The 25,957-nt window shown below is 39.9% G+C and overlaps 2 protein-coding genes and 1 pseudogene across 3 annotated transcripts; 2 read left to right on the top strand and 1 right to left on the bottom strand.

Annotated features, from left to right (window-relative positions):
* Window positions 1-545: 545 nt before the first annotated feature.
* LOC110055716 (uncharacterized) lies at window positions 546-15,851 on the top strand. Its single transcript, XM_089298994.1, has 10 exons — window positions 546-732; window positions 1,737-1,826; window positions 4,635-4,691; window positions 5,487-5,825; window positions 7,134-7,367; window positions 8,418-9,991; window positions 10,399-10,572; window positions 11,300-12,329; window positions 13,393-13,707; window positions 14,257-15,851. The coding sequence occupies exons 3-10, from the start codon at window positions 4,661-4,663 to the stop codon at window positions 14,547-14,549; spliced, it is 3,990 nt and encodes a 1,329-aa protein (XP_089155120.1). The 5' UTR covers window positions 546-732; window positions 1,737-1,826; window positions 4,635-4,660; the 3' UTR covers window positions 14,550-15,851.
* Window positions 15,852-18,211: 2,360 nt separating this feature from the next.
* Window positions 18,212-23,780, top strand: LOC110048777 (uncharacterized). The gene is made up of 10 exons (XM_089270771.1): window positions 18,212-18,706; window positions 18,855-18,927; window positions 19,209-19,418; window positions 19,876-19,962; window positions 20,300-21,459; window positions 21,735-21,820; window positions 21,998-22,105; window positions 22,399-22,595; window positions 22,875-22,943; window positions 23,331-23,780. The coding sequence occupies exons 1-10, from the start codon at window positions 18,430-18,432 to the stop codon at window positions 23,695-23,697; spliced, it is 2,634 nt and encodes an 877-aa protein (XP_089126897.1). The 5' UTR covers window positions 18,212-18,429; the 3' UTR covers window positions 23,698-23,780.
* On the bottom strand, window positions 23,284-25,551 carry LOC149104370 (uncharacterized; annotated as a pseudogene). The gene is made up of 3 exons (XR_016201189.1): window positions 25,265-25,551; window positions 24,947-25,189; window positions 23,284-24,442 (listed from the first exon to the last, which is right to left on the bottom strand). The product of XR_016201189.1 is annotated as an uncharacterized LOC149104370 (transcript).
* Between the last annotated feature and the right edge of the window lie 406 nt (window positions 25,552-25,957).

The raw sequence follows: 25,957 nt of genomic DNA, 5'->3' as shown, positions 1-25,957 counted from the left end.
ATTTTTTGATCGTAGTAGCACTTTAACAAAGTCAAAATGATCTGGTCGCACAAATGGGAAGTGAGCGTTACTTCAGTACCTCTGTTATGCTTTCTCTGATTTCACTTTCCGACTGGTCTGTTTCCAACTCAAAATAACCTTTCAGTGGGATCATATCGTAGGTAATTGCGCGCATAGTCAGCAACAAACCCACTTTCATCTTGATTTTCACGGGCAGTAATACCTCGTATTACTGCCTCTTTCCGGGAACTTTTCCAAACGTTGTATGTAAAGAAGGTATGTTAAATAGCTATGCATGATTGAAGTTGAATAAATGCTTATGTTGCAGAAGATAAATTTGGCAATTCAAGTCGAACAAATATTGTTGTTGAATCAAAATGGTGTTGGTGGAAGTTGAATGAAAATGCATTTTGTTGAATATAATAAAAGTAATAAAAGTAAAATAACAAAAATAATAAAAGTAAAGTATAGAAGTAGAAATATATCTTGTTGAAAATAAATATAAGTTGTTGAATATAGATTTGCACGTTGTTGAATTTTGCAACATTTGACCAACCATAACCTGTAGTTGATACAATTCTGACAGCACGCCGCGGCATTTAAAGAGCCGGTTCGCAGTCTTGTGACACCTCATCCACGTTCAGCGAATAATCAGCAGTGATCTTCGATGTCCCTTGATGTCGATTACCCGCCAAGTTGCAGACTGAAGCGAAGTAAAAGAAGCCCAAACAGGTCAGTTCCATGCAGTCTCACTTTGCCCGTCCACCCAAATTGCGGCTCATTGTTCAGATTACGCTCTAGCTCGCGTAGTAGTCGTTTTCTTCCCAAGCGCGCAAGAGGAAAACGAAAACCTTGGGGGGCATATATAGGCTTTGGCCACGAAAGTGAAGAAATATTTCTTCCCTTCCATGCCACTTGCCCCGTCCCCTTGCTATTTTTGTGTCACTTTCGCTCTCTGAGCCTTTGCGTGCCTCGTAAGCTATTCGTTTTGGGAAGGAACCGATATGATCGACTGCTAGGCGGGCAAATTTCGCTCAAAGCTTCTAGAATGACTGTAAAATATTCACGAAAGATGCACCACACTGAAGCTGAAAAACACAAGGAAAACATAAGGAAGACATAAGGAAGACAAAAAAAAAAAAACCCGGCATGCATATCGAAAGCATAACCTCACGTACGCACACATTTCGCCGCCATTTTCCACAATATCAGGTATATTTTAAAAACGCTCATTCAATGCCTACTTTGTTGTTGTGTTACTCGCAGGAAGGTAATGTAGGTACTTTAAAAAAAGGCAAATCTACAGACGCAAGCACAAGTAGAGTCCATTAGGGAAAAGTTGACAACCACCATGTTGTTACGTCAGGCTATTTTTTCGCGCATCGGACTAGTTTTCACATAACCTGAAGGCGTAAACGAGAAGAAGGAAGGTGAGACGAGAAAAAGAAAGTGAATGCAAACAGTTTTCCGCATTGCCTGCACCGATAGTTATTAACAAGAATGGATGTTTTGGTATCTTTTTTTTTTTTTTGCCAGCGCTGTACGTGACTGTACATTTGGTTGTTTTGACTTGTTAAGCCATGCATAATAGACTTTGCTGCTGAAGCTTTTATTTTATCGTTTGTGTGGTTTAATTAGTGTGACTTATAAGGTCACATGATTATACGGAAATTATCCGCCAAAATATATTTAAGTAAAGTCAGGTCTTTTCCTGTTTCACTTTCCATTCCCTCCAGAAGTTGACAGTCAGTATCACCTCTTCTAGTGCTTGTAAAGAGAAGGGCCCGACTTACTGATCAGTTGTGAGCCAGCAGATGCAATAGAAGGTAGGAAGTCTGTCATATATACTGAAGATAGGCATTTTAAATAGTAGCTCAGAATTGGTCAAAATTTATAGCAATTAGATTAGAAATGAAGCGCTTTTTAACTCTGCTGGGTTAAGGTGTGCCCTTTGCAATATCTCGTTGATCGGTAAAATTTCAACTGAGAGCTGAGAAAATTTACCCGTTAACCCCCCTCCTCTCCACCCCATCCCTCTTGACAAGGTGAAAACAACATTGAAAATTAACGTCTGAAAGTGTGACATGCCCCAGGTATCATGTTTGTCTTGAAAACTTTATTTCGGCTTGTACTCATGACTAGCGAAGCGCGCTAGTCACGTTATAACTCAGACAAACAAAACAGATTGGTGGAAGATTTGACGCTTTCTTCTAGCGCGTAAGCTAGTGCTCCCAAAACACTTTTTGAAACGAAAATTTTTCCCACAATTCCTCTCATTTCTCTCAGAACATAGCCTGCGAGCAGGCTCTTCTTCCCCTCTTCTTCCTCTCCTTCTTTCAGTTGCCACTCGGAGAGCTTGCTTGCAGCCTGCTCAACACGATTATGTTGTCTGACTCTTTCGAGGCTCCAGTAATTTACATATTACTTTTGACTTCGCGCGCTTCGTTATTTTCCTCTCCAACGTAAAACACTGTTGTACCATTAGAGCGCTATTACCATACTTAGGAATAAGCAAAGTAACGGGTGAATTGAAACTAGAAAACAAAACTCAGTTCGTGGAAATCAGCGCCTGTTCAAGTAATTTTAAAGTAATCCTTTTCATTCCCAAAAATACAAAACATTACAATTGTCTTTCTTGCGTGGAGCCCCCTGGGTTTACTGCGCGACTGACGTTCTGAAATCCTTGCTCGGGGTAAACTATAAGATTTTTGTCGATGAAACACCAAGTTCTCATTCTGAGAACTACGATAACACAACAAACAAATTTATGCCGCAGAGTGGGGAGAATTGATATTTCAAACTTGAGAAGCTGGGTAAACATAGTTGAATACAATGAGATTGATGTTTGTTTGAGCGCAAGTGATAGATCATTTCATGAAATGCAGTGCGTAGATGGTGTTATGTGAAATTTAATGCTACAAAATCGAAAAATATCTGACTGTATCTTGAAAGAACATTTAATAGCCGGTGTCCGGCGGCCGCCCTCCCGGAAAGAAAAATCGGAGAGACGCGCGTATGCATGTCTCTCCGATCAGTTTTTTTGGGGGGAGGGGGAAGCGGCTGTCACACAGGCTAAACATTCATATTTCTGGAATTTTGCAAACACGGCAGTTTTATTTTTAGGTCTTCAAATGAACGCAGCTAAATTAGACTTCCTTGACAGCGCGCAGTTTCAGGTCTTCGACTTTCATTGGCTTCGTTTGACCCGTCATGGCCCTGTACCTTCAAACAATTCATCTCTACGCTGACTGTTTTGATTTTCTAATACATGAGAGACCATAACAGTGACGTAGGCAACTTTAGCAGTTAAAATAACTTGAGTACTCGCGTAGGCCTGAAAACAAATTCAGGCTTGAAAAGGATCAAACTCATAACGATACTGGTGCAGAGCTCTGTCAACTTAGCTAGCTTTCCAGCCGACTGGACATGGGAGCTGGTCATTTTGTGAGCTCGAGATCAGACACCCGCAAACGAAGTTATTCAAGTGATTATACGAAATATCATAGCGTGGAACCGGCAGATGTAAGACTTGTAAACTACGTGAAGGGCCATCGTAGTCAGCACCGAAGACGCCACGGTAGTCTGTGAAACCGTGGCCTTTCAGGCTCCCGACAAAGAACGGGCTGTCTTTCTGGTTTTTTAGGTTTCAACGCTTGCAAGCTACTTTCTCTTACATTTGCCTTACCATAACTTAGGGATTTAGACTGAAATGATACGAGTTACCTGGGGTTTTCTGTTAGCTACAAGTCGGTCAAATGTGTACCGTGGAAATCCACGATAGGGATGTTATTTCCTTTTCCACTTTCTGATCAGTCAGTGTAAAATGCAGACTACGGACCGGGGGTAAAATGCAGACTAAGGGTAAGATGCGGACTGCAGACCAGGGGTAAAATGCCGACTGGGGTAAAATGCAGACTGTTTTGGAATTTGTAGCTGTTTCATTAGATATGATGAGAATAGGCCACTTTCGATATAAAAATACTGCTCGATAGTGAGGCCTAGAGGACAAAAACAAAAGAAATGAATAAACATGGACATTCAATTTCTTTTTTGTGTGTCCACTAAGCCTCACTTCCAAGCTTAATTTTAATACATTGAAAGCGGTCGATTGGGAGCGTTTTTGTTTTTCGTGCAATATTTGAGTGCGTTCTCATCTAGATCTCGATTTTATCGCTCACGCATTGCGTAATCCTCCCCCCCCCCCCCCCCCCCCCCGCTTCTAGGTCCGAAGGTGCCCGCACTCCTATAGATTGACGCACTGGTGTATCGAGTTATGTAATGTCATGTAGAGGACGCGTGATAACGAAGCATGCACTCATGCATTCATGATTAAATTATGATCAATATAGAGCGGTTTTCATCATTTGAATGTCGACAAGTAATTGGTTTCGCACTTGCTACGCCTTAGGATTGCCTTAAAAAACTTACGCCACATTTTCATCCAATCAGAACTAAGACCAGAATCAATCGTGAGTCGCTCGCTCACGTTTTCCCGCGCTTAGCTTCAACTATATGTAACTACTTCAAGTCTTGACTGGCTCGATAGATTTTCTTTGTTCTTTGTGATTGGCTAGAGTGATTACTTTGCTTTTGGTTTTACTACACTCAAACTAACCACGTTTCTCCATTAAAAGATTTTCCTGGCTTTAAATCATCGACCATGAGCAACGACGTTTTCATTATTTTGGGAGGTGAGTAAAATTGTTGGTCTTGTTTTCTAGTTTGGAATGTGTATTTGGCAATAGGCCATTTACAGTTGTTTGCTGAGCTAACTGGCCTATAAATGCAAGAGAGCCTGGGCATGGCCTCGCTTTGATACAAACCTATCTACTTTTCTTATTTAAATGCAAACTAGTTAGCGTTAGAACAACTTGATTTACACAACAAAAGCAGCGAGGTCTGTATCAAAACAAGGTCACCGACAGTCTCGTTGCCATTCAAAGGCCAGGTGACTGAGCAGACTGGATTGATATTTACTTATCTCTTGAGGGTCTCCAGTCAAGAGAACATTGTTACAGAAACAATTATTTGTCTCTTAAATTGTTTTCCCGTTTACACTAAAACGCAAAAGAAATTCGCATTTAATAAGCAATCACTTTTTATGTGTGTCAGCAAGAGCCTTGTGCATCTCTCTTAATTATGTCCATCAAATGAAAATAACAGGATTATAAATGTAAAATAACGAAAATAAATGTAAGAAACACTAAACCTGTGGCCCTAAAGTATAATTTGGCATCAAAGAAGTTTAGTTCATAGAAAGCTACATTACGAATGACTAGCCCTGAAACATTTACCAGGCTAAAGCTTGAATGTTTCAAGTTTGCCGTTCGTGATCTGCCTCAAACTTTCTATATTTTATCCACCCTGTCTCCTCGGCTTATGGCTAACTGCATTTCTCCAAGATGAAGGCAATTTCGTGTATCAATCGTATAAATGAATGAAATGTCACGAGTCAAATAGTATTGAAATTCACTTTTGATCCTCAGAGAACGACTGTAAAGTAGGAGAAGAAGAAGAAGAAGAAGAAGAAGAGGAAGAGGAAGAGGAAACGGAAGAAGAAGAGGAAGAGGAAACGGAAGAAGAAGAGGAAGAAGAAGAGGACAAGGAAGATGAAGAACAAAAATATGATGATGGTGATGGTGCTGGAAAAAGAGGAAGACAGCAATCTAGATTTGAACCGAATCAATTACTCGTTTGCGGGCTAAGTACGTCAACGACCGAAGAGTGCGTGCTGAACTTCATTGAGGCAATGAGCGGTGAAGAGGTGACGGAGGTAAAGCTGACAAACGACAAAGCCCTGATCACAATGGCCAATGACATAACAGGTAAGTCAAATTGGCCATATTCGTATTCTCGGTACTGGACTGGAACTAGCTTGCAATGGAGGCATATATGGGGGGAAATATCATTAAAAAGAGATTAATGTCATTTACATCTGAAAAGACTCCGTGAATTAGCCTCAGTAGCAGGCTAGTTCCGGTCCAATACCAAGAGTACCAATGTCGTCTATTGTAGTTGATATTACGGTGTGACTTAACGTAATCATTGTTTGCTTTGCAAAGATGTTCACATGCAATTTATTTTAGGGGAAGGTTAACTTATCTCTCCTGGACCGTTATTTCCCTAACGGTCAGTTTATTTCGTCCCGTCATTCGCAGCGGTTCTTTAAATCATCAGGGAACTCGTAACAAAGGCTGGAAAAGAGTCCAAAGGTCTTGTACCTGTTCATTTGTCAGTCTCCGGGGATACTTCCAGAAAAGTTGGGTGGGGATGTGCGACCCACTTCCCAAAACCCTTACCCTATTTATGACCAAAATCCGCGATTTTTTGCTACCCTATTTATGACCTGGCCAAAAACTCGATACCCTATTTATGACCGTTGTGGCTGGCACAGTTGCCCTAAACATAAGTTATGAAGGGCTTTTGTTGATGGTCTTATTGATAACGATGAAAAAGTAGCTTCTTCTAAGAAACAAACCCAATTCAAGACTAGAGTGCTAAAACCATACCTTATTTAAGACCAAAATGACCAAAATCGATACCCTATTTATGACCAAAACAGCTAAAAAACTCTACCCTTTGGGGCCGCACATACCTATATAGCCCATATAAGGGAGTACCCCGCCCCCCCTCGGGGTGCCAGACGTCTGTTCACAGAGAGTGCATTTGTTTTAAGTAGCCACTTCATCTTTCTTGAGTGCTACTTGGCCTACGTAAAACGCTTTTCCTGCAAGGAGAATTGCACTTAAATTAACACTGTTTGCTACTTTCTAAAGGCAACGTCATTAATCAATTTTGGCTAAGGTTTCATGCATGAAAACCCATTTGAAACGAGCACCATTTAAAATTCCATTGATATCTGGAAGCAGGAAACCCACCTCAAGACAAAAAGGTCGTAGTCAGTAAGACCATATTTCTGTGTTCTTTCTCATAATACTTCTGGATAAAACATGTCATCACGCAAGGTGAACCCTTTTTTAGTGCAGCGTTTTTCAATATTTTAGTAAATGAGGTTAGTAAACGGTTATTGGAGTTTTACTGTAAAATTTGCTTAGTTTTCTTACACAGAGGCGATGTGAATATTTCCACAGATTTTTTATTTAAACCTTAATGATTATTGTTACATTTCTTAGACTTCAAAAGAATCAAGACCAAAGGCGAAAAAAGAAAATTAGATTCAGCTAAGGTTTCCATCAAACAAGTTCCAGCTTGTACGAGCATTCTTGTCAGCGGTCTTTCAGAAAACACTACCCATGATGCCATTGAACTACACTTTGAAAGTCAAAGAAACAGTGGGGGTCCTGTGGAAAGCGTGCGATTTGTACCTAAAAGTGGTAGAGCTGTGGTTGTGTTTCAAGACCCAGCAGGTTTGTAACTCGTTTGTAACTTCGGTTAATGGTGGGTTAGTGCCCCTCACTCTGTGACTCATAATGTTATAAGGCTATGGCAATGAAACTTGGAGGATTTGACACGGCTTCAAAAATATTTCTTTTAAGTCCAAAAAATGTGCTCGAAATAAAGTAGTCAAATACAATAAAGAAAGCTAGATTTACTTACAAAGGGTATATGTTACTGAAAAAAAGTTTTTCCTATCAATTTGGTCCTAGATAAATCTTAGGAAAAGCCACCAAATTTACTACAACACTTCTGGAGTGTTGGCTTATATTGTCTTTTCAGTCCTAATTTTTTCAAATATCCTCTCTGCGATGATCATTCTTCACTTAAATCTGCAACCGCAGTTCAAATATGAATTAATTCATATATACTTCACATCATTTCACTCCTCACGGGAAGATTTGAACTCAATTAATTGACCTCGCTCCAGATGTGTGGCTTCATAGCTCAGTTGGAAGAGCATCGGACCAGTATTCGCGGAGGTCACGGGTCCCAATCCCGTTGAAGCCCTGATTTTTTCAGGCTTCTTCTTTCCAATTGCTTAAAGAGGCTAGGTCACGCAATTTTAGGCAATTTCAGCACTGATCAAATAGTCATAGAATTAACTAAAGTGTCAAAATAACGGCTCAAAACTATAGAAGAACTCTAACAAAACACAGGAAAGCCAAGAAGGGACATGGATGGCACAAAAGTGGAGAGGATTAAAACGGATTGCATTTGGGTAAATTTGAAAAATGTCGGCCCACCTTTTTTAAAATTTATACCAGTTTATGTCAAAATGTCATTTACACAGCTGGGAAATCATTCTCAGTCGTTATGTGTCCGTGATTTTGCAAATGAAAGACTCTTGCTCTGCCAATTTGACGTTTAGAGCTCATAATTAACAAAATTAAACAAAATTACATAAAATAGCGTGACCTAGCCCCTTTAAATTGGAAAATTTACTGCGATGATCATTCTTCACTTTCATTCTCTCTTCGATTGGGTGCATGAACCAAAATTCCTTTTTTTTTCGTTCACAGATATGGAAAGAGTTTTAGCCAGACATGAAGAGAAACCACATGTCTTAAATCGAGCGCAACTGTCAATCAGAATTTACCACAAGTTTCTAGATTGTGAGGAAGGCGGTGTGCTTGGCGGTGGCGCCGATAAGGCACAAGTGAGCCAGCAGTCCGAAGCGAAAACACAGCAGCTACACATAGCTGTAGACCCGGATGTAATGGAATTCGTCACCACTTCAGTATTTCGCGATCAACTGAGCAATTCCCTGGCAGCAAAGAAGAGCGAAATTACCTGGAAACCGAACAACAAAATGGCTGTAATAGTGCACAAGGGTGAAGACAACAGTGATTCGTGGCCATCTGCATGCATTGATGAAGTACAAAACTACCTCGGCAACTTTGTGAAGCGCGACGTTCAAGTCAACAGGGATTTGTGGGAATCAGTGAAAGCACAGTTATCTAGTATTTGCGCCTACCTGGGAGTTGATCCTCCGCTGGTCAAAACTATCGATGATGCATTTGCTGTCAGAATCGTTTCACTGAGCACAGATGTGGAAGATTACGAAAAGAAGTTGAGATCTAAATTGGAAGAGATATACCGGGCAGAAACTAGAAAAGCACGAAGAGAGGACGTTCCAAAAGAACGCTTGATTCTGCTGATGAAGTTCAAGTTTGTGGAGAAACTTCAAGAGAAGAGTAAGAAGCTGAAGATAAAGCCAGACATCGAAGGCGAAGAAATCTATTTTGAAGGTCCTGAGCGGCATCTTAAAGAAGCAACTGAGATGCTACAAAAGCAAATGTCAGGCATGGTTGAAAGGAAATTGACTCTGTCCAACAGCATCTTGAAAGCTTGTCATGGCTCGGAAAAAAGGCTAATGAAAGTGAAATGTGAGCTGCAAATCAATAATGTGGAAGCAGTGTTCGCCATTGGCAAAGACGCCAGGGTTGTGGGAACGTCAGCTGCGCATGCGGACAATGCCGCGAGGCTCGTGAAGAAGCTTTTGGAAAGCGAAAACATCAGGCAAGAACACTTTATATGCTCATCTCCGATTATCAGATGGTATCTCTCTGAGCGTCGCCAGGAAGACTTACTCTCCATTGAAGATCAACTGAAAGATTTTGAGGTGAAGATCGAGAAAGGAAAAGGCCAAGACGATTTTGACATTTCTGGAACCAAAGAAGGCTTGACCCGCGTGAGGGAAAAGCTTCACGCTCTAATAGAGGACACCGCGTCAGAGACATTTCACGTGGAACAGCCAGGCCTCTGGAAGTTCTTTGAAAGCGGAAAAGGAGATCTTCTTGTGAAATCAGTGGAAAAGGATCAAGACTGTGCGATACAAGTCCAGGAGAATTTTGGCCAAAGGACAGATGACTCGCGCAGCCAAGCAGAAGGTGGAGATTGTGCATCTTCTGAAAGTAACGACAACGACATCAATGATGAAGATGACGAAGAAGAAGAGGAAGAAGAAGAAGAAGAGGAAAAAGAGGAAGAAGACCACGCAGGCAGTGGGTCTACTGCGTCCACCTTGATTACCTTGTTTACTGAAAGCCAGCAGAAAATATCATGGAGAACTGGATATATTGAGAATGAGAAGGTGAGTGTTCAACAAATCTACTTACCGACTCGCCACTATCCGTCCACATGGAGCGTTCAGTTATCTGTTTTTGTTAGTCGGCCATTTATAATTTTGTTATTTCAAGCTATCAACCAGGTTTTACTGCAGTTAAGAAAACCCATACTTTCCAACTGTCTTTTATAATGTTGGTTTGCTATCACACCGTTTAACTCCACGGAAAACTGCCGAAAGTTAAGTTGATAAATGCCCCCGAATTGTAGCACCCTACATTCCTTCAATTCGCTCATCTTTATTAGGTACAACACAATACACAAGCTGCTAGTTCTTTGCTCGTTTTCGTTTAAAAGTTACTATAGCGCACACTTCGATTCTATCCTTATTTAGTCCCTTATCATTTTAATCCAGAGTTTTAATTTGAACTACAGGCTGATGTATTGGTGAGTTCGGTCGGAGCACCCTCTGAAGCCATTGGTAATGCTGGTGTTCCTTTAATGGCACCTCCAAACGTTGGAGACGTAACTGTCTGTCCTGGTTTTCCCTTGGTCGGTCACGTGATTCACACCAACTGTTGCAAATGGAACAATGGCAATGGGAAGGCGGTTAGTGTATGTTTTATTTTGCCTTAGGTGGCTATATGGTTAGATTGATAGGTTGTTGAAGCTTTAAAGCCATCGATGGGCCTTGAGAAGACGGTTTATAAAGACAGAAAACTATCAAAGATGTGATTGCTAGCGAGAAGGAGCATAGATAGTAAAACCCCGGGAAGACGGAGAGAAATTAGAAACCCAGAACGACAAATTTTGTTTCAACATCCACCATCGTAGACGTACAGCTAGCATCTTTAAATAATTAAGGTGGAAAAATGTATTTGAAATCCAGCAGGAAATATAAATTTATTTGCAACACACCTAAATTATGTTAAATTCTGTAGAATCAAAAGAAAGCAGAGAGTTCAAAAAATAAGTGAAAGCAAAGAACCCGAGCGCGAAAAAGTTAAAAAAAAGAATTATTATTACTGGAGTTGTACAATTCTCGTTATATTTATTTATTTATTTATTTATTTATTTATTTATTACGATTTACTCCAATACAATACGAATACATTATGAATAATTAAGATAACTAACTAAAAACAAACAAACAAACAAACAAAAGGCAGTGGAGAACGAGACAACCAAAAGCGCAATGGCACCATGTTAGGGATGTCCCCACTTATTAAAATTTAAAAATATATATACAAATATACAAATACAAATACAAATACAAGATGTTATATGGTCCACCTTTGATGTCCACATTAGCAAATTAATTTACTTTCTGTTTTAGACTCTCAGGGGCATTGTGCAGAAGTGTCTCCAAAAGGGTGAAGAGCTTGGAGCGAAGTCCATTGCATTTCCCGTCATAGGAACTGGAAACCTTGGCTTCCCGCGGGATGCAGCCTCGAGAATCATGTTAGAAGAAACGATCAGCTTTTGCGGAGCAAACCCTGGGTCTAACGTGCAGGATATTCGATTTGTTGTGTTCGAGCAAGATCAGACATTAACTGCTGCCTTCAAACGAGAGATTGCCAAATTGACAGCCAAGCACAAATTATTTCCTCTTCACACAAAGAGCGGTCTTCTCAATAGTATAAAACGTGGTCAAATGAACTTTTCTCGAAGGGTACCAGGTTTAAAGGGCCGTATGTATACTCAGGCTCTGCAAGGTGACGTGTACCAGGAGACAACTTACCGAGACCCATTTTCAGATGAGATAGATGCTTGCCAGCCAAGAAAGCGTCAAAGAAGGCAAACGAACCGCGCAAGTCAAGAGTACATTGTTCAAATTTGTGTTCTTGGCAAGAAGACAGCAGGCGTTGAAAAAGCCGTTGAATCTCTGAAGAAAGGTTTTTCTGAAGCTTGTACAACACAGAACGTCACAAATGAGGTCATTAGTCAACTTTCTCATAAACAGTTTGACAGTCTGAGAAGAAAAGCCGAGGACCGTGACGTCAGACTTGAAGTCGAGGCAGATGCTAATTGCATTGTCGTACAGGGTCAACCGACTGAAGTGTCCGGCATAGTCGGGGAGATTTGGGAAGAGATTAGCGAAAGAATAAAGAAGACCCAGGAGGAAGAACAGGCGCAGCTGGTGTCAAGGAATATAGAATGGAGTTATGAAATACATGGTAGTAAAAAGGTTTTCGGTCGGAAAGCCAACGCCAAGATTGAGATGGCGAGCAGTAAAGATGAGCCCGGAGTACAAGTATCTTTACCTGGAGAGCAGTTTGTTATCGATTTGAAGGCAAAAACTGGCCGAGGACAACGAACCGGTGAGCAAATTACACTGAAGAGGAAGGTGAAGGGAGCTGAAGAAGGTTAGTGACAGTTTATTACTGGAAATGACGTTGTTTAAAATGACAGCAGACATTACAAAAATGTGAAAACGCACTGATACACTGCTAATATGGGACTTTATTACACAGCTAAGTTAGTTCAGAGGACCAATAACTAAAATCAACCAATCAGATTGCTATGTTGCTGGTGTAATATTTTTCAGGTATTGGACTAGACACTGTCCTGAATGATCTTGTGGCCTTATTGCTTATTAGTTTCCTAACTGTTAATAGTAAGAGTCCATTTTTTACAACTTTCTTTCCATAAAACATCCTTAAAAAGGCAAGTCTTGCTAATGTTTAAATATGCATAAATACATCTGAACAATTTCCAAAGCTTTTCCGACACTCTTTACGAACTTTGAAACAGTATGAAGACATGACTAATCATCGCAGTTATATACATAACTTAAGCAGTTCGAAAAAAAAACTTTCTGGTTTGAACGGGATTCGAGCCCATGACCTCTGCGATACCGGTGCAGTGCTCTACCAACTGAGCTATCAAGCCAACTGGGAGCTGGTCACATTGTGAGATTGTAATATACCTCTAAATGGTGAAGATACAAGTAAAAACATAACAAAGCTCATAAATTTCAACTGCGGAGAAAGATATGAAGACATGACATGATGAAATCTAGTTTTTCATCCTCTTTCGATGATTTTCTTTACGCCTAGTATAGGGTAATCGTATGAATGTGAGTGCAATCAGATCAGGAATTTATACAACTAGTGATATTTGAAAATTCTCCCAGAACGGCACTAGCCTAAACAATTTGAAAGAATTTTTAAATATCATAAGTAGTGCATTTCAATCCTTAACTGTTCAAGTTTTAATACGATTAGTCATTATCTTGTGATTGAGAAATTTAGGAAAGCGCGGGCGTTAATTTGCACTGCAAAGCAAATAAAAAATTAACCGTATAATTGGCCTGCTGACAGTCAATCACAACGAGGTAATAATGGTTGAAACTACAATTGATGGTTTTTTCTCTGTTTCCATGTAGACTAAAGGTTAAGTTAGCAAACATTTAATTTCTGTCTTTAGGAATTCCTCTTCCCGAATACTGGGATCCAATGCCAAACGCTAATATGACGGTGCACAAAGTAGAACTCTTACCAAGTTCCTCTGAGTACCAAGCTGTCCTGTTCAGGTTCCAAGCTACCGCTGGTGCAGTGAATATTCACAAAATAGAACGAATTCAGAATCCCCATCTTTACAAGTGTTACACGGTAAGAAAACAGAAGATGGACAAAGACCTTGGAAGAAATAGTGAAAGACAGTTGTTTCATGGAACCGATTCTAAAAATGTCGACCACATCAACACTCAAGGATTTAACAGAAGCTTATGTGGGGCCAATGGTAAGTGGTTACACCATATTGCTATGGAAGGGAGTGTGAGCAACGATTTGCAATTTCTCTGATGTTGTACCTTATTAGGAGACAAAAGGCCACCAAGGGAAATAAATGTAAAGAAAAATGTTAGCATTTCTATTTACCCACGAACGGTTGAAGGGCTCGTGATAGTAAATGACTGAAGGGCAAATCCAAGAGAAATGATTTTGAGTTCGAAATAATGGAGAATTTGAAGTAACCGAATTAGAGGGGCCCACCTTTATTTATAGTTCTTGCCGCGTTATTCTGCGCAGTCTCACCTTAAATAAAAAAAGAAGAAGAAGAAGAAGTAGCCTTCGGTCTAAATTATGAATCAGATGTAGACTTTTAAAAGATAACCACACTGAGACAGAACTGGAATTTCAAATAAGTTTCATCAGAAGCGCATCTCCTCTCTCTTCTCTCCCTCCTTCAAAAAAATATCCGCCCATTTTTATGATACTTTTTTTTTCATTTTCAGTATACTGTTACTTGCTTGAATCCGTCTTGTGATTCTCGTTTTGTGTTCCTTTTCAGGAGTTCATTATGGACGCGGTGTGTATTTTGCCAGAGACGCTAAATACTCGCTTGGTTTCGCAGTGAACCGGGAGAGGAGGGCAGTAGCCGGGGGCCTCCGCTACATGTTCCTTGCCCGGGTCCTGGTCGGGCAGTATTGTGTAGGCAGATCCTCAATGATCGTGCCTCCCCCAAAGAACCCTTCAACACCAGAGATATTGTATGAATCGGTGGTCGATAATCAAGGAAACCCATCTATTTTTGTTGTATTTTGCGACAATCAGTGTTATCCAGAATACCTTATAACTTTGTAGTAGTAGGGAAATATTTCTTTGTCGATGCCCTTCATAGGAAATGATGTCTACAGATGCATTGTTGCGCCACAGAATGTAATAGCTGACGCAAGATGTAATTGTTCTTTAATATGTAATAACTTTACACACAAAATGTAATAAGGAATTCTAAGTCAATATGTACTTACTATAGTGCTTATTAAGCGAGCAGGAGGTTTGTATGGGAGAATCTTGACCGAGGTTTTTTAGTACAGACCTCACTGCGTTCTGTCTGTACTCACGACTGAGGTCAAGATTCCCCCATACAGACCGGCCAAGCTCGATTAATAAGATGTATATTACCTGGCCAAACAAGACTTCGCTGAAAGTCGCTTAATGTAGCCAGTTCGTAATCGCCGCCATTTTTCCTACGAACTGGGATGAAAAATTTGGTGAGAACGAGGTCGAACTTACTGACAGATGTGTTTCCAGCTTTTGTAGCTTTTTCTATAATTTTATTCCTTTGTATTCTATCTTATTTTATTCTGTTGTATTTTGTCACTATTTTTTGGAGTTTTTAGCGTCTTTTACCATTTCTCCCGTTGAAGACTGTTGTAAAGGCAGTAGAAAGCTTGTATTTTTAAATACTCTTAGCCGGAGAACGTTTTTATTTTCACAATTAACATGTTCCTGGTATAATGACTTCTGTTAAACAGAAAGGGTTTGTCTCTTATCCCTTAGAAAAGTTACACAAACGAGTTTGTTCAACGTTATTTTTAACTTTTAACAGAATTTCTATGTAACTTATTAGTGACACGTCACCTTACACAATGCTGACTATGCAAGGATGACTGTAAGGCTGCTAAAAACAACAGTAGATTTAAAATTTGATCAAGAAGTTAACACTGTAAGTATATCAATTTTTACTATAAATCTACTACCGGTCTATCACAAACTCCGTTTCCTGATTGGCTACGCTTCTCATTATCTATTCCGTGGTAGATAGTGAATAGCTTAGCAGTGTGCACTTGCTAACAAAATGATGGCCGCTTCTTTGCGTTTTCGAGGTGTCTGCGAAGAGGATTTAGATAAAGTTTTGAACGGTTAGTAGATTTATACTAAAACAATTAGATTATTTGTTCTCGATTTCTATCGCGTGATAGTTGACTTGATTGGGCCTCTCCTTCGTCAACTATCACGCGATAGAAATCTCCAGCTCATAATCTAATTGTTTAATAGCATTTAATATGAAAAAATCGCTGCTTTTTGATATGTTACAATTAAGTTAATTACTTAACAACAACATCGGGGTACCTTAGATGCCAATAAAAATTAACACTTTTATGACTATAGTCAAATCACTATATTTGGAACCTCTTTAAGGTGACTTCCTCTAGTAAGCGACCGCGACCACTTTTAGAGCTAAAATTTTGAACTTTTTTTAACCTCCCGTAAGCGACCACTTGGAATCGTAGGTGCAGCAACATTATCGCAGTAACATTATCACATTCCTGGGTACAAGAGAAGGAAATATCTCAATGGGAGGTACCGAATTTTTCTCGAAATTTTTCTCGCGATATGGTCACGTGATACTGATCAGCGGATACCTTGTTTTGACAGGTGTCATTAGACCATAACATGGATGTCCAATATCAAATTAGAGTAGTACGCCGCTAACTTAATATGTCTCTGTCAACCTATTAGTTGGAGTATGGCCGCCATCTTGCGCGACCCCGTCGTCGCTGTCGTCGTCGTCGTCGCCGTGTGTACGCGCCCACGAGCAATGCCGCTAGCAATTTTCCTTTTCTTTCCTATGAGTATGGGGCTCCGCTTAGCGGGAACGGAGTTCGAGACGGAGTTATAGGATTATTCCATTAAAACTTGTCGAAATGGTCAAGGCACAATAGTAACTAATGAGCGGTAGCTGCCCGGGGGGGGGGGCACTGCCATATATGGGCTATATAGGTATGTGCCGCTGTGAAGGGTATGGTTTTCAAGCAGTTTACTCTAGGATAGGGTATATAAATCAGAGCGTTTGAGTTTAGAATAGGGTATCATTTTTCACAAAACTGACCGGTTGGTTGAAGATTTTATCTAGAGTAAGAAAACCAGGAATTGCCACTCAAAAATATAAAAAATTGAAATCGGCAAGTTTCAATTTACGCAGATCGGCCTCAACAGTGTCGATAGATGGGGGGATTTGGGGAGTTTACTCTAGTATAGGTTAGCAAAATTCAACTGAAATAGCTCTGGTATAGGCTAAGGGTTCCAGGGTCCCAGCGGCCCATCCCCACCTAGAAATTCCCAAAGTACCCCCCCCCCCCCGGGCTAGCTGATGGCGCAGGTCTAACTGGTTTATTCGATGTGAAGTTCGTCGTGAAGCAGGGCTGCAACATGTCGGGGTTCTTGTCATTTCTTGCCTGAGATCGACTGGATCATGAGGAGAACAGTAGAGGATGTTAACACTGGTATCAGATAGAAATTGTGGTCCAAGTTGAATGACTTGGATTTCGCTGACGATATTGCACTTACATGTGCAATATCTTGCGTACTTGGGTACATACATCAGCAGATCAGGCGGTACGGAAGAAGACATTCGAGCAAGACCAGGAAAAGCACGGGCTGGGTATAACAAGCTGGGCAGGATCTGAAATAACAGTCAGTTTAACAGCAAAACCAAGATCAAAATTTTCAAGTCTAATGTACTCTCAGTGCTGTTATATGCATGTGAAACCTGTCGAATGGACGAGAAAAAGCTGGACGTGTTCTTAAATAAGAGCCTTCATGGGATACTAAAGATGTACTGACCAACGCGCATAACAAACCAGGAGATTAGAATTTGAGCAGGGATTACGCCAAAAAGTAAGTAATTGGCAAGGAGGAGATGGACGCAGCCAGGTCACGTCCTTAGAATGGATCATCATTTGCATCTTCAAATCGCTCTCACATGGGTACCAGAAGGCAGAATTGTCTTCGAGAGCCGGGACCTATGGCCGAAAAAAATTCAAGCATTTTTTCATGCCCGTAGTGCATAGCGTCCGTAGTGCAGCTTTTAACTCGAATTAAGAGGATTAAAAAGTCTCATTTAGAAAGAAAACAGATTATCGCAATTTCGTAATGTGGGTTTCCGGTCACTCAAATTCTAATAGCATTTTATCAGGATCACAATTCCCTCTTCTGTTTTACATACATGTTTTGTAATTTCCAGGAAGATAATCTGGCTTTGACTGAATCACGCTTTTTCTTAGAGGTGATCAGATTGATTGTTTTTTAAGACCGTAGGATTCTGTTGCAAGGTCACGTCCAAGCGATACTGATTTTGCAGCGACAAAATAATGTGCTGTTCCCATGTTGAAACATCGCATCCCTGCATGCATGAAGTTTGGTAACTTCTGTGGGAATTCCTTCCGACATTCTTATTGGAATCGACAGAGGAGAGATTTCTAAACAAATTAGCAAATAACTGCAAACAGTTTTTGCTTTAAACTAAATGAAGCCGTGACAAATTAGCTCGGGGGTACTCCCTCATATAGGCTATAGTCTATGTGCGGCCTCAGAGGGTATGGTTTTTAGCCGTTTTAGTCAGTTTTAGCCATTTTGGTCTCAAATAGGGTATGGCTATCGCTCTCTGGTATTGAATTCGATATGTTTTTAACATCATTATCGATAAGACCATCAACAAAAGCCCTTTAGAATGCCTTTAAAGGACCACACTCAACCAAAATGCATTGCGGGCGAGCACTGTACCGGCGCCATTTTCTGTAATACAGATAAGACGTATTTCCCGATTGTGTTCGATCATCGGACTGTATCATTGCAATCCGCAGAGACAGGCTGCTGTAGATGCCTCCTTGATGTTCTTTTAGAATTTATAGTTTGTATTCTGCGTATATTTGGTAGTTTTCCTTCGCCATTTACGAACATGAAGCGTTCAAACAGAGGACGTCCGCCGCGTAAGGAAAGTCGCCATATTGTATGGCTTACAACTTCTACGCTAAAGTTGTGGAACGAGCGTAAAAGAAATCTAGGATTCAAGGATAAATCCAATAGTGAATTCGCAGAGGCCTTGCTTCATGGTATTGCGCTAGGGGAAGGAAAAAAAGCAACAAGTCGATCGGAATCCAGTAGCCATAATAATCGAAACACGGGTCAAGGAAGGAAACGTGGAACGAATGTGGTCAATGTTAGCCCGGTTCCGTGTAAGTGGAATTATTTTGTTTACGATGTTGTTTGTTGTTGGACGCATTGAAAGCTGCATGTATATACAATACATATAGGCTTAAGTTATTACTAAATACTGTTAGCGTTGGGTAGCATAATATTCGCTATTGATTCATTCTTCATCAGGTAAGAGACCTTTATTTGAGTCAACTCCTCTGCCAAAGACACGTTCACAAGCAAGGCACACTCTTGCTGAAAGGTATGTTAGTGTTTTAAAATGTTTATTATTTACATATATTAGATATCTATTTGCCATAAGTTTATTTTTTTTTCCTTTCAGTTTGTACAGTTTTTGTGTGATGGTTTACTTTTGCACTTCATTCTGCCTTTTATGAGAGTTTCCGGTGGTCATAAGAAAATGTAATAATTTTTCTGCCTGATCCTATTTTTTTCGAGTCTAAAACAAGCATGCAATATTTGCCCTTTATCGTAGTAAGAATAATAGTTATTAAGTAGTTCTCCATCTTCATATTTTATTAGTACTATTGAGGTTAATGTCACTGGCTCCACCGTAGCTAGTCCTCAAGTGAATGACTCAAGGCAAACCTCCATGTGGAACCTTTCCACCTCCTGGGAAAAGGCAGCAACCATAAATCCTTCGTTTGCTTCGCTGAAGGGAAATCCTTTCAAGGACAGCCCTCTCTCAGAATCTGAGCACTCTGAAACTACATGTAGTATTGATGATGAAAGGTGTGTACTCATACATATTTGTCAATAATATTATTGTCTCATTTGTTTACAACATCTACAGTATATGAATTGAATACATGCAGGTGAGCCCACTGTTTGTGCATGCCAATTTTGACAAAAGCTTAGAAAGGCAAGTCACAGAATGGTGCACAAAGGAAGTAGGCTTGACCTTGTAAGGTGTATGAAGCACTAGTGCAAGGTTGTCAGCAAGATCTCTGTATAACCTTGCACTTAATTATAAAGCTGCAGACAGTTTTGAGGCCCACATTCTATTCATGACTATGCAAAGGATAGTACAAAATCTTACAAGGTTGTCTCTTTATTTGTGACTTCTGGAAAATACCTCATGCTACTTTTCCTTAAGTAACTTCATGGGCCTTTTACAGTATTCTGTTGTCATGATTCTTCTATTGATTTTAGTGAAATAATTTGTGAGTTTTTCTGTCATTTTCATCAGTTCATGTGAAAGTGGCCTACCTGAAGACGAGATGGATGATGACTACATCAGAGAGGACCCTTCACTTGTGTCATTCAGCCAATCTTTGTAAGTACAGCATATGGTACATTCATTGACCAAAGCTGGGATGTAAACAAGCTTCATTTTGTAGCTAAGTACATGTATTCTACATCTTTGAAAAGGGGAAGTGATGCATTTGACATTTGGCCCTAATAATTTATCACAAGTTGTAATTGATTATTGAACAATTATTGATTGAAGTTTGCATTCTTGTCTAGAACAATGCATGTAAAATTATGCATGGAGTACAGATTTGACATGTGGCTGCTATTGCAATGTTGGCTAATCTGCTAAAGCAATGAAATGTTTAGAATAGTGTCAAATATGAACTAGTCAGCAGTGATATAATTTTTTCTATTTTCAGCTCAGAGAAAGACCAAAGCACTGACCTAAGTGTGACTTTGAGTGCAATTTTTAGCAGTTACTCGGACAGTGAGGAGGAGGAGGAGGAGGAGGAAAAAGAGGAGGATCCAAATAGTCATTCCATCAACTTAGAGACACACTCTACATGCAGTGATAAAGACCTCTGTCTCAACCATGGTGAAGCTGAAGCAAAAGCAAATGGATCTGTAGTAGCTACAGCTGTTGAACCTGAAATAATACTTCAACAGCAGAGTATTCAATCATCTAGCTCCAACCCTGTTACAGCCACAGCTGGTGAACCTGAAGTACAGCCTCAGCAGCGGATTGTTGAATCTTGTACCTCCACTCATGGTATTCCAGATGCTGCTCTTACAACTGATGAAAACACTCCTCAGAATAATATGGAAATGCTTCAGAAAAAAGTAGAGGATGTTATGAAAGAGGTGTGCAACATGGACAGTGATCTTGATGAATTTTTGTCACATTTTCATAAGGAGAGAATTATTTCCGAGGTGCAGGCGATTCTCAATTTATTTGAGAGAAACTGTCAAATTAATGGTTGTGTTGGACAGTGTTCTGTGGTCAATACAAAATCTGAAGGGGGTGTATTGATTGTTAGCTGGAAATGTACTGAGGGACATAATGGGATGTGGGAGTCTTCTGCTGTGCTTGGTGTTAAAAGAGGCCAAAAGGTCTATGCAGCTACAGTTCTTCTTGCTGCCTCAATTGTTGTGTCAGGGAACAACTTTGATAAGCTAAGCATGCTTATGAGGTTTTTGAATGTGAGTTTTTTGTCAGAAAGTACATTTTCTCGCATTCAGACAACATGTGTGACCCCAGTTGTAAAGGAACTCTGGGAAGCAATGAAAGAGAAAGTGTGGGAGGTCCTTAAAGGTGAAGAGTTGGCTTTGGCAGGTGATGGGAGAAATGATTCACCAGGGCACAGTGCTAAGCATTGTGTTTATACTATAATGGAGCACTACTTGCATCTGATTGTGGACATAGAGGTGGTTGACAAGAGAGAAACTGGAGGTTCCTCAGCCACTATGGAGAAGCTGGCATTGAAGCGTTTGATTGAGAGAGCAATGACAGATCTGAAGATAGTAGATTTGGTGACTGATGCCTCCAGCATGATCATTGCCCTTATAAGAACCCTCAAAGGTACATGTGAGTCCATCCTAAATTTTTTTTAGTCCACATTAGTAATACTCCAAAATTTTTTTCGGTCCACTTTAGTAATACTGGAGTGAATAGATTTCTTTCATGATAAACTTCAATAGCACATTAATGACAGTAAGCTGATTCTCCTTGTAGTATAGCTTTTAAGTGAAATTTGCAAAGAAACCTATTCTAGTGGAAAAAGTGAAATAACATCCCAATATGGTTTGTAAGACTTATTTTCATTGAATGGTTTTTTGTTTCTGTGTTGTTTTCAGAGCAAAATCCAAGCCATCTTGAGGATCTATTCCACTCTTTGGACATGTGGCACAAGTCATGTAAATTGACTGCCAAACTGAGTGCTGTGAGTACTGCACACTTATGATACAATAGTAAATGAAGCTGATAACAACTTATAATGGCCTTCCCTTAATAGTTATATATGTATATGTATTTATACCATGCCATAGAAAATATAGCCAATCATATCACATTGACTCAAATATTGTATGCTACTTATTATGTTGAATTCTTATTGTAGGCTGCTAAAGTACGAGGGTGCGATGATATAAGTCAGTGGATTGAACCCATTAGGAACCACTTTTGGCACTGTGCAGAGCAGTGTGATGGCAGTGAAGAAACCCTCAGGGTAAGTGTCGAGTATATTCAATGTCTCCCCGAATGTACTTATTAGAGAAAACATTGACATACTTCCATCCAAGCAAAAGATTGTACTTTTCCTTGTACAGGAAATGGTAGCATTTATATCCAGGTATAGATTGGTACAAATCTTAATGGTTAAGACTTTGATTTGGATGTTTAAAAGTTCAAACCAAAGACAAATTTAAACTACAACATGCACATGTACATGTGAACAAGTGGGTAAACTGTGACTGTTTTTTTAAATAGTTTTTTAGCTGTATGCTGTTTGGTTTTGTTTAGGACGTGTGGCTCGGTGTCATACATCATGTGTGTGGGGAGCATGAGTGGGTTGAAGGAGAATGCTCACATGGTCCCCTTGTTTCAACTGAAGAGGGGAAGACCTTCCTTGAAATGGACTCTAAGTCACACAAGGCTGTACGTGACATTGTTATGGATCGTGCTCGGCTCAAAACATTGGCATTTTATGTGAAATTTAGGTAAGTAAAGAAATTTTAATTAAAAAATTAACAATTCTTGGCATTTCTGTGACTCAAACTCAAATCAGTGTAAAGATTGATTTACACTAGTGAATAAATTATTAGCACGAACAAAAAGTTTTTGTTGGTACTAACAATTCATTCACTAGTGTGTGCATTGAACTGACAACAAGGACACAAAAGTACATTGTATTTATCCCAAGCAAGACTTTAGATTCTAAACAAACTTGTTAGTAACAGTAACTTTTGTACTTATTGTTCTACTCATTGTTTGTGTAGGCATACCAGTAAACTCGAAAGTTTCAATTCCATGATGCTGAAGTATGCTTCGAAGAGGATAGCATTTAGGTAAGCTGGCTCATTTGAAATATACATGTACGTGTACATTTGTCCGAACTACTAATGTTTTCCTTCAATAGGGTTGGCATCTGTCATGGCGATATTGGTGAATTTGTTTTAACATTTATTCTTTCCTGGGTAGTGGAAAGTGTGGTAAATAACCAGCAAATGTTGTTGTGTTCTGGAGTGTGAACCCTGTGCCAGCAAAAGAGTCAAAACCTACAAGTATAGAAGTCACAGATCATAGTAACTTATTTTTGAATATGTTATTGAAGATCAGTTCCAACATTCCTTGTACCCCATGTTTATGTATCATAGAGAGAACTTATAGCAATGATTGTGATTAATCTTTTCACATTTCTCATCATTGAATTTTATTGCTCTTTCACATTGCAGCTATGATGTTTTTATGACAAGGATTCTTCTGGTAGCATTGGATCACAATGTTCATTTATTCCGAACTGATTTGGAAGACTCCAAGGGCCAGGTCCGGTACAAAAAAACCTACAGTAAGAGGTCCAAGAATTGGAGGGTGGAGCCAGTAAAAGAACCCAAGAAGTACCCACACTGGGCAGTGATGGCAGCTAAAATCCTTAAGAAGAGGGCTTCTGACACTGAAACAATTGTCAGACATAAAACATTTCTGCCAAATCACCCAAAGAGACTGGCAGCCACTATTGCTATGAAAGAGGCCCCTAGCACAGCAGAATTAGTTCAGGCTAGACTTTCCCGTTTCAGTAAAAGAGGTATCAAGGATTCTTAAAAGTGAAATTTTCTTTGCTTCAAAATGACTTTGTTCAGTGCGGGGAAACCGCCAAAAAAATGCAGGAATAAAATTAATCCTAATATTGTTGTACACATCTTGATTTTAATCAATGAAGCTCTCACTTACTATTGAATTTGACACCAGACTTTAATTAATAAAATCTGTCAATAGAAATTGACAGTAAGTAATCTAACAATCTTTCTTATTGTTACAACTCCTGAGTATAAGGGCTTTAGAAGAACTATTGCTGTTCAGTGTCTTCTGAATCCCATATATTCCCCATCAGGAGCAGGATATGTTTGTCTCACTAGTCTAACAACACAAGATGGGCAAACTCTCCGATTGCCTTTGCCCAACTTTCCATATTCCAAAGGATGTATTGCCTGTATGCAGCCTTGCGATAGCTGTTCATTTCAAAGTCAGCATTTTCTACTCTTATGTCACACCGTGCCCTGATAGCTATATTGAGAACTTCCCTGTCCAAAACAACATTCCTGAACATCTCATATGAGGTTACACATGACCTCTTACCACGGCATTTGTTCTCTTCTTCGCTGGCCATATCAACACAGACATTGCAGACACACCAGTCTGGAGAGCCACCTTCACCCATTGGTCTGTCAGGTTCGGGGTCCTCGCTATTCACCAGCTGCCTTGCATATTCAAGACTTCCTCTCCCCGTGCATAACACTTCAAGCAGAAGTCTGTTGCGTTGATCTACGGTCAGTGATTCAATGAAAACCTGATAAGTAAAAAAAGTACTTTAGACCTGACAAATGCATCTCTGGTGTGAAGTCCAAAGCAGATAATTTATGTGGTCAGGGGTTTGTATGCTGCGATAGTTTAGGCTTGTGCTACGAATTCATTTTTGTTTTGCTTTTATTGTATTGAAAGATTTTTGAGCAACTGGTGCTCGAACAGAAATAAAATGAAATGAAGGTGGTATTTATAGTAAGGGAATTATAACTTGAGGATAAAAGTTTTCGTTCAACAAGGAAAGACCTCAAGGAAATTACAAACGACAGCAAGAAGATAAAATATTACAACGGGGATTGACTTTTAAGACGCGATACGAAATGTTTCCGGCATAAAAACGTAAATTAGAAGAGGTGCATTAAAAACTATTAAACTTGACTATGAAACTGGTGCAAGGGCAGTAGGAATAAAAGTACAATATTAGGATTTTCATCACAACTTTGACAACACTAGCTACAACAGTACACTGGAATTATGGCACACGTTTTACCTGGATACTTTCTCTTTCGCGTTCAAGGGATAACTGGTGCCTTTCGAATGCACTGCTAGGGCGTTGAGTTGTTGCAGTATTGCCTGGAGAATTCGCAGCAGGCACAGATTCTTTATTGTTTCTGCACGGCTTTGCAGAACTGCCACATACACATGTCGCCGCGCACCTCAAACCAGCATCACGACAAACACATCCACGGAATTTCCCACTTTTCCTGCTACAAGTGTTTTTGCACTGGCAAGTCTGTTCAAAATCATTAGAAAAATTATGAGTGTTACATACCCATTTAGAAATATTGCCAAAATCGATGGAACTCACCACTCGTGAACCTTCTCGAGAAGTTCCCGGTAGCCCGGTGCTTCGATGCGAAACCGCAATACGACCTACTGGAGACCCGTAACAGTTTATCAATCCTTCACCAATGTTACTATCCTCGCTATCATTAGTCACATTAACGGAAGTTCCTTCGCTTTCGTCCATCTTCTAGATTTCTCTCACTTCACGCACGTGTGTATGACAAGTCGACATGTGAGAAATGTCCGCGAATTCCCGGATAATAACAATCACAAAGGCGCGCAAAGCACACTGGTTGCGTGTGGTCCTTTAACATCAGTCTGAACTAGGGAACGTATTACTGAGACAGGTCTGGAGCAAGGTATTAATTTAAGGGTCAGGTCTTAAATAGCGTAACAAATCTTTGGTTAGGTCACAAATAGGGTAGGGAAATTCTCAGATTTTGATCTTAAATAGGGTAAAGGCTTTGGGAAGCGAGCAGCACACCTCCACTCCATTTTTCTGGGAGTACCTCCCTCAGGAAAATTATCCAGATGCTCTCAACATCAAATGAGTGAGATAAAGGTGATATTGATATCACCGAAACTAATCGGTTCTAAGATAATCATTTAATTTTGTAGTACTTCAAAATGATTTTCCTTCTGCGAAAGATGACTGGCTATTTCCGGGATTGATTGATATTCGTTTACCTCAAAAATGAGAGAGACGTGTTGAAAG

The sequence above is a fragment of the Orbicella faveolata genome, unplaced genomic scaffold (genome assembly GCF_042242905.1).
Source record: "Orbicella faveolata isolate gen_17 unplaced genomic scaffold, um_ofav_v1 contig_34, whole genome shotgun sequence".
In the NCBI taxonomy this organism is placed as follows: Eukaryota; Metazoa; Cnidaria; class Anthozoa; order Scleractinia; family Merulinidae; genus Orbicella; species Orbicella faveolata.
This window is presented reverse-complemented; position numbering and strand designations above follow the sequence as displayed.

What these genes read in the sequence shown, in the direction of transcription:
- LOC110055716 (XM_089298994.1), top strand. Translation starts at nt 4,661, where the DNA reads ATGAGCAACGACGTTTTCATTATTTTGGGAG. An exon ending in CGTTTTCATTATTTTGGGAG is followed by an intron (nt 4,692 to 5,486) that starts GTGAGTAAAATT and finishes TTTGATCCTCAG; the next exon opens with AGAACGACTGTAAAGTAGGA. An exon ending in AATGGCCAATGACATAACAG is followed by an intron (nt 5,826 to 7,133) that starts GTAAGTCAAATT and finishes TACATTTCTTAG; the next exon opens with ACTTCAAAAGAATCAAGACC.
- LOC110048777 (XM_089270771.1), top strand. Translation starts at nt 18,430, where the DNA reads ATGAAGCGTTCAAACAGAGGACGTCCGCCGCGTAAGGAAAGTCGCCAT. An exon ending in GCAGTGAAGAAACCCTCAGG is followed by an intron (nt 22,106 to 22,398) that starts GTAAGTGTCGAG and finishes GGTTTTGTTTAG; the next exon opens with GACGTGTGGCTCGGTGTCAT. An exon ending in GCATTTTATGTGAAATTTAG is followed by an intron (nt 22,596 to 22,874) that starts GTAAGTAAAGAA and finishes TTGTTTGTGTAG; the next exon opens with GCATACCAGTAAACTCGAAA.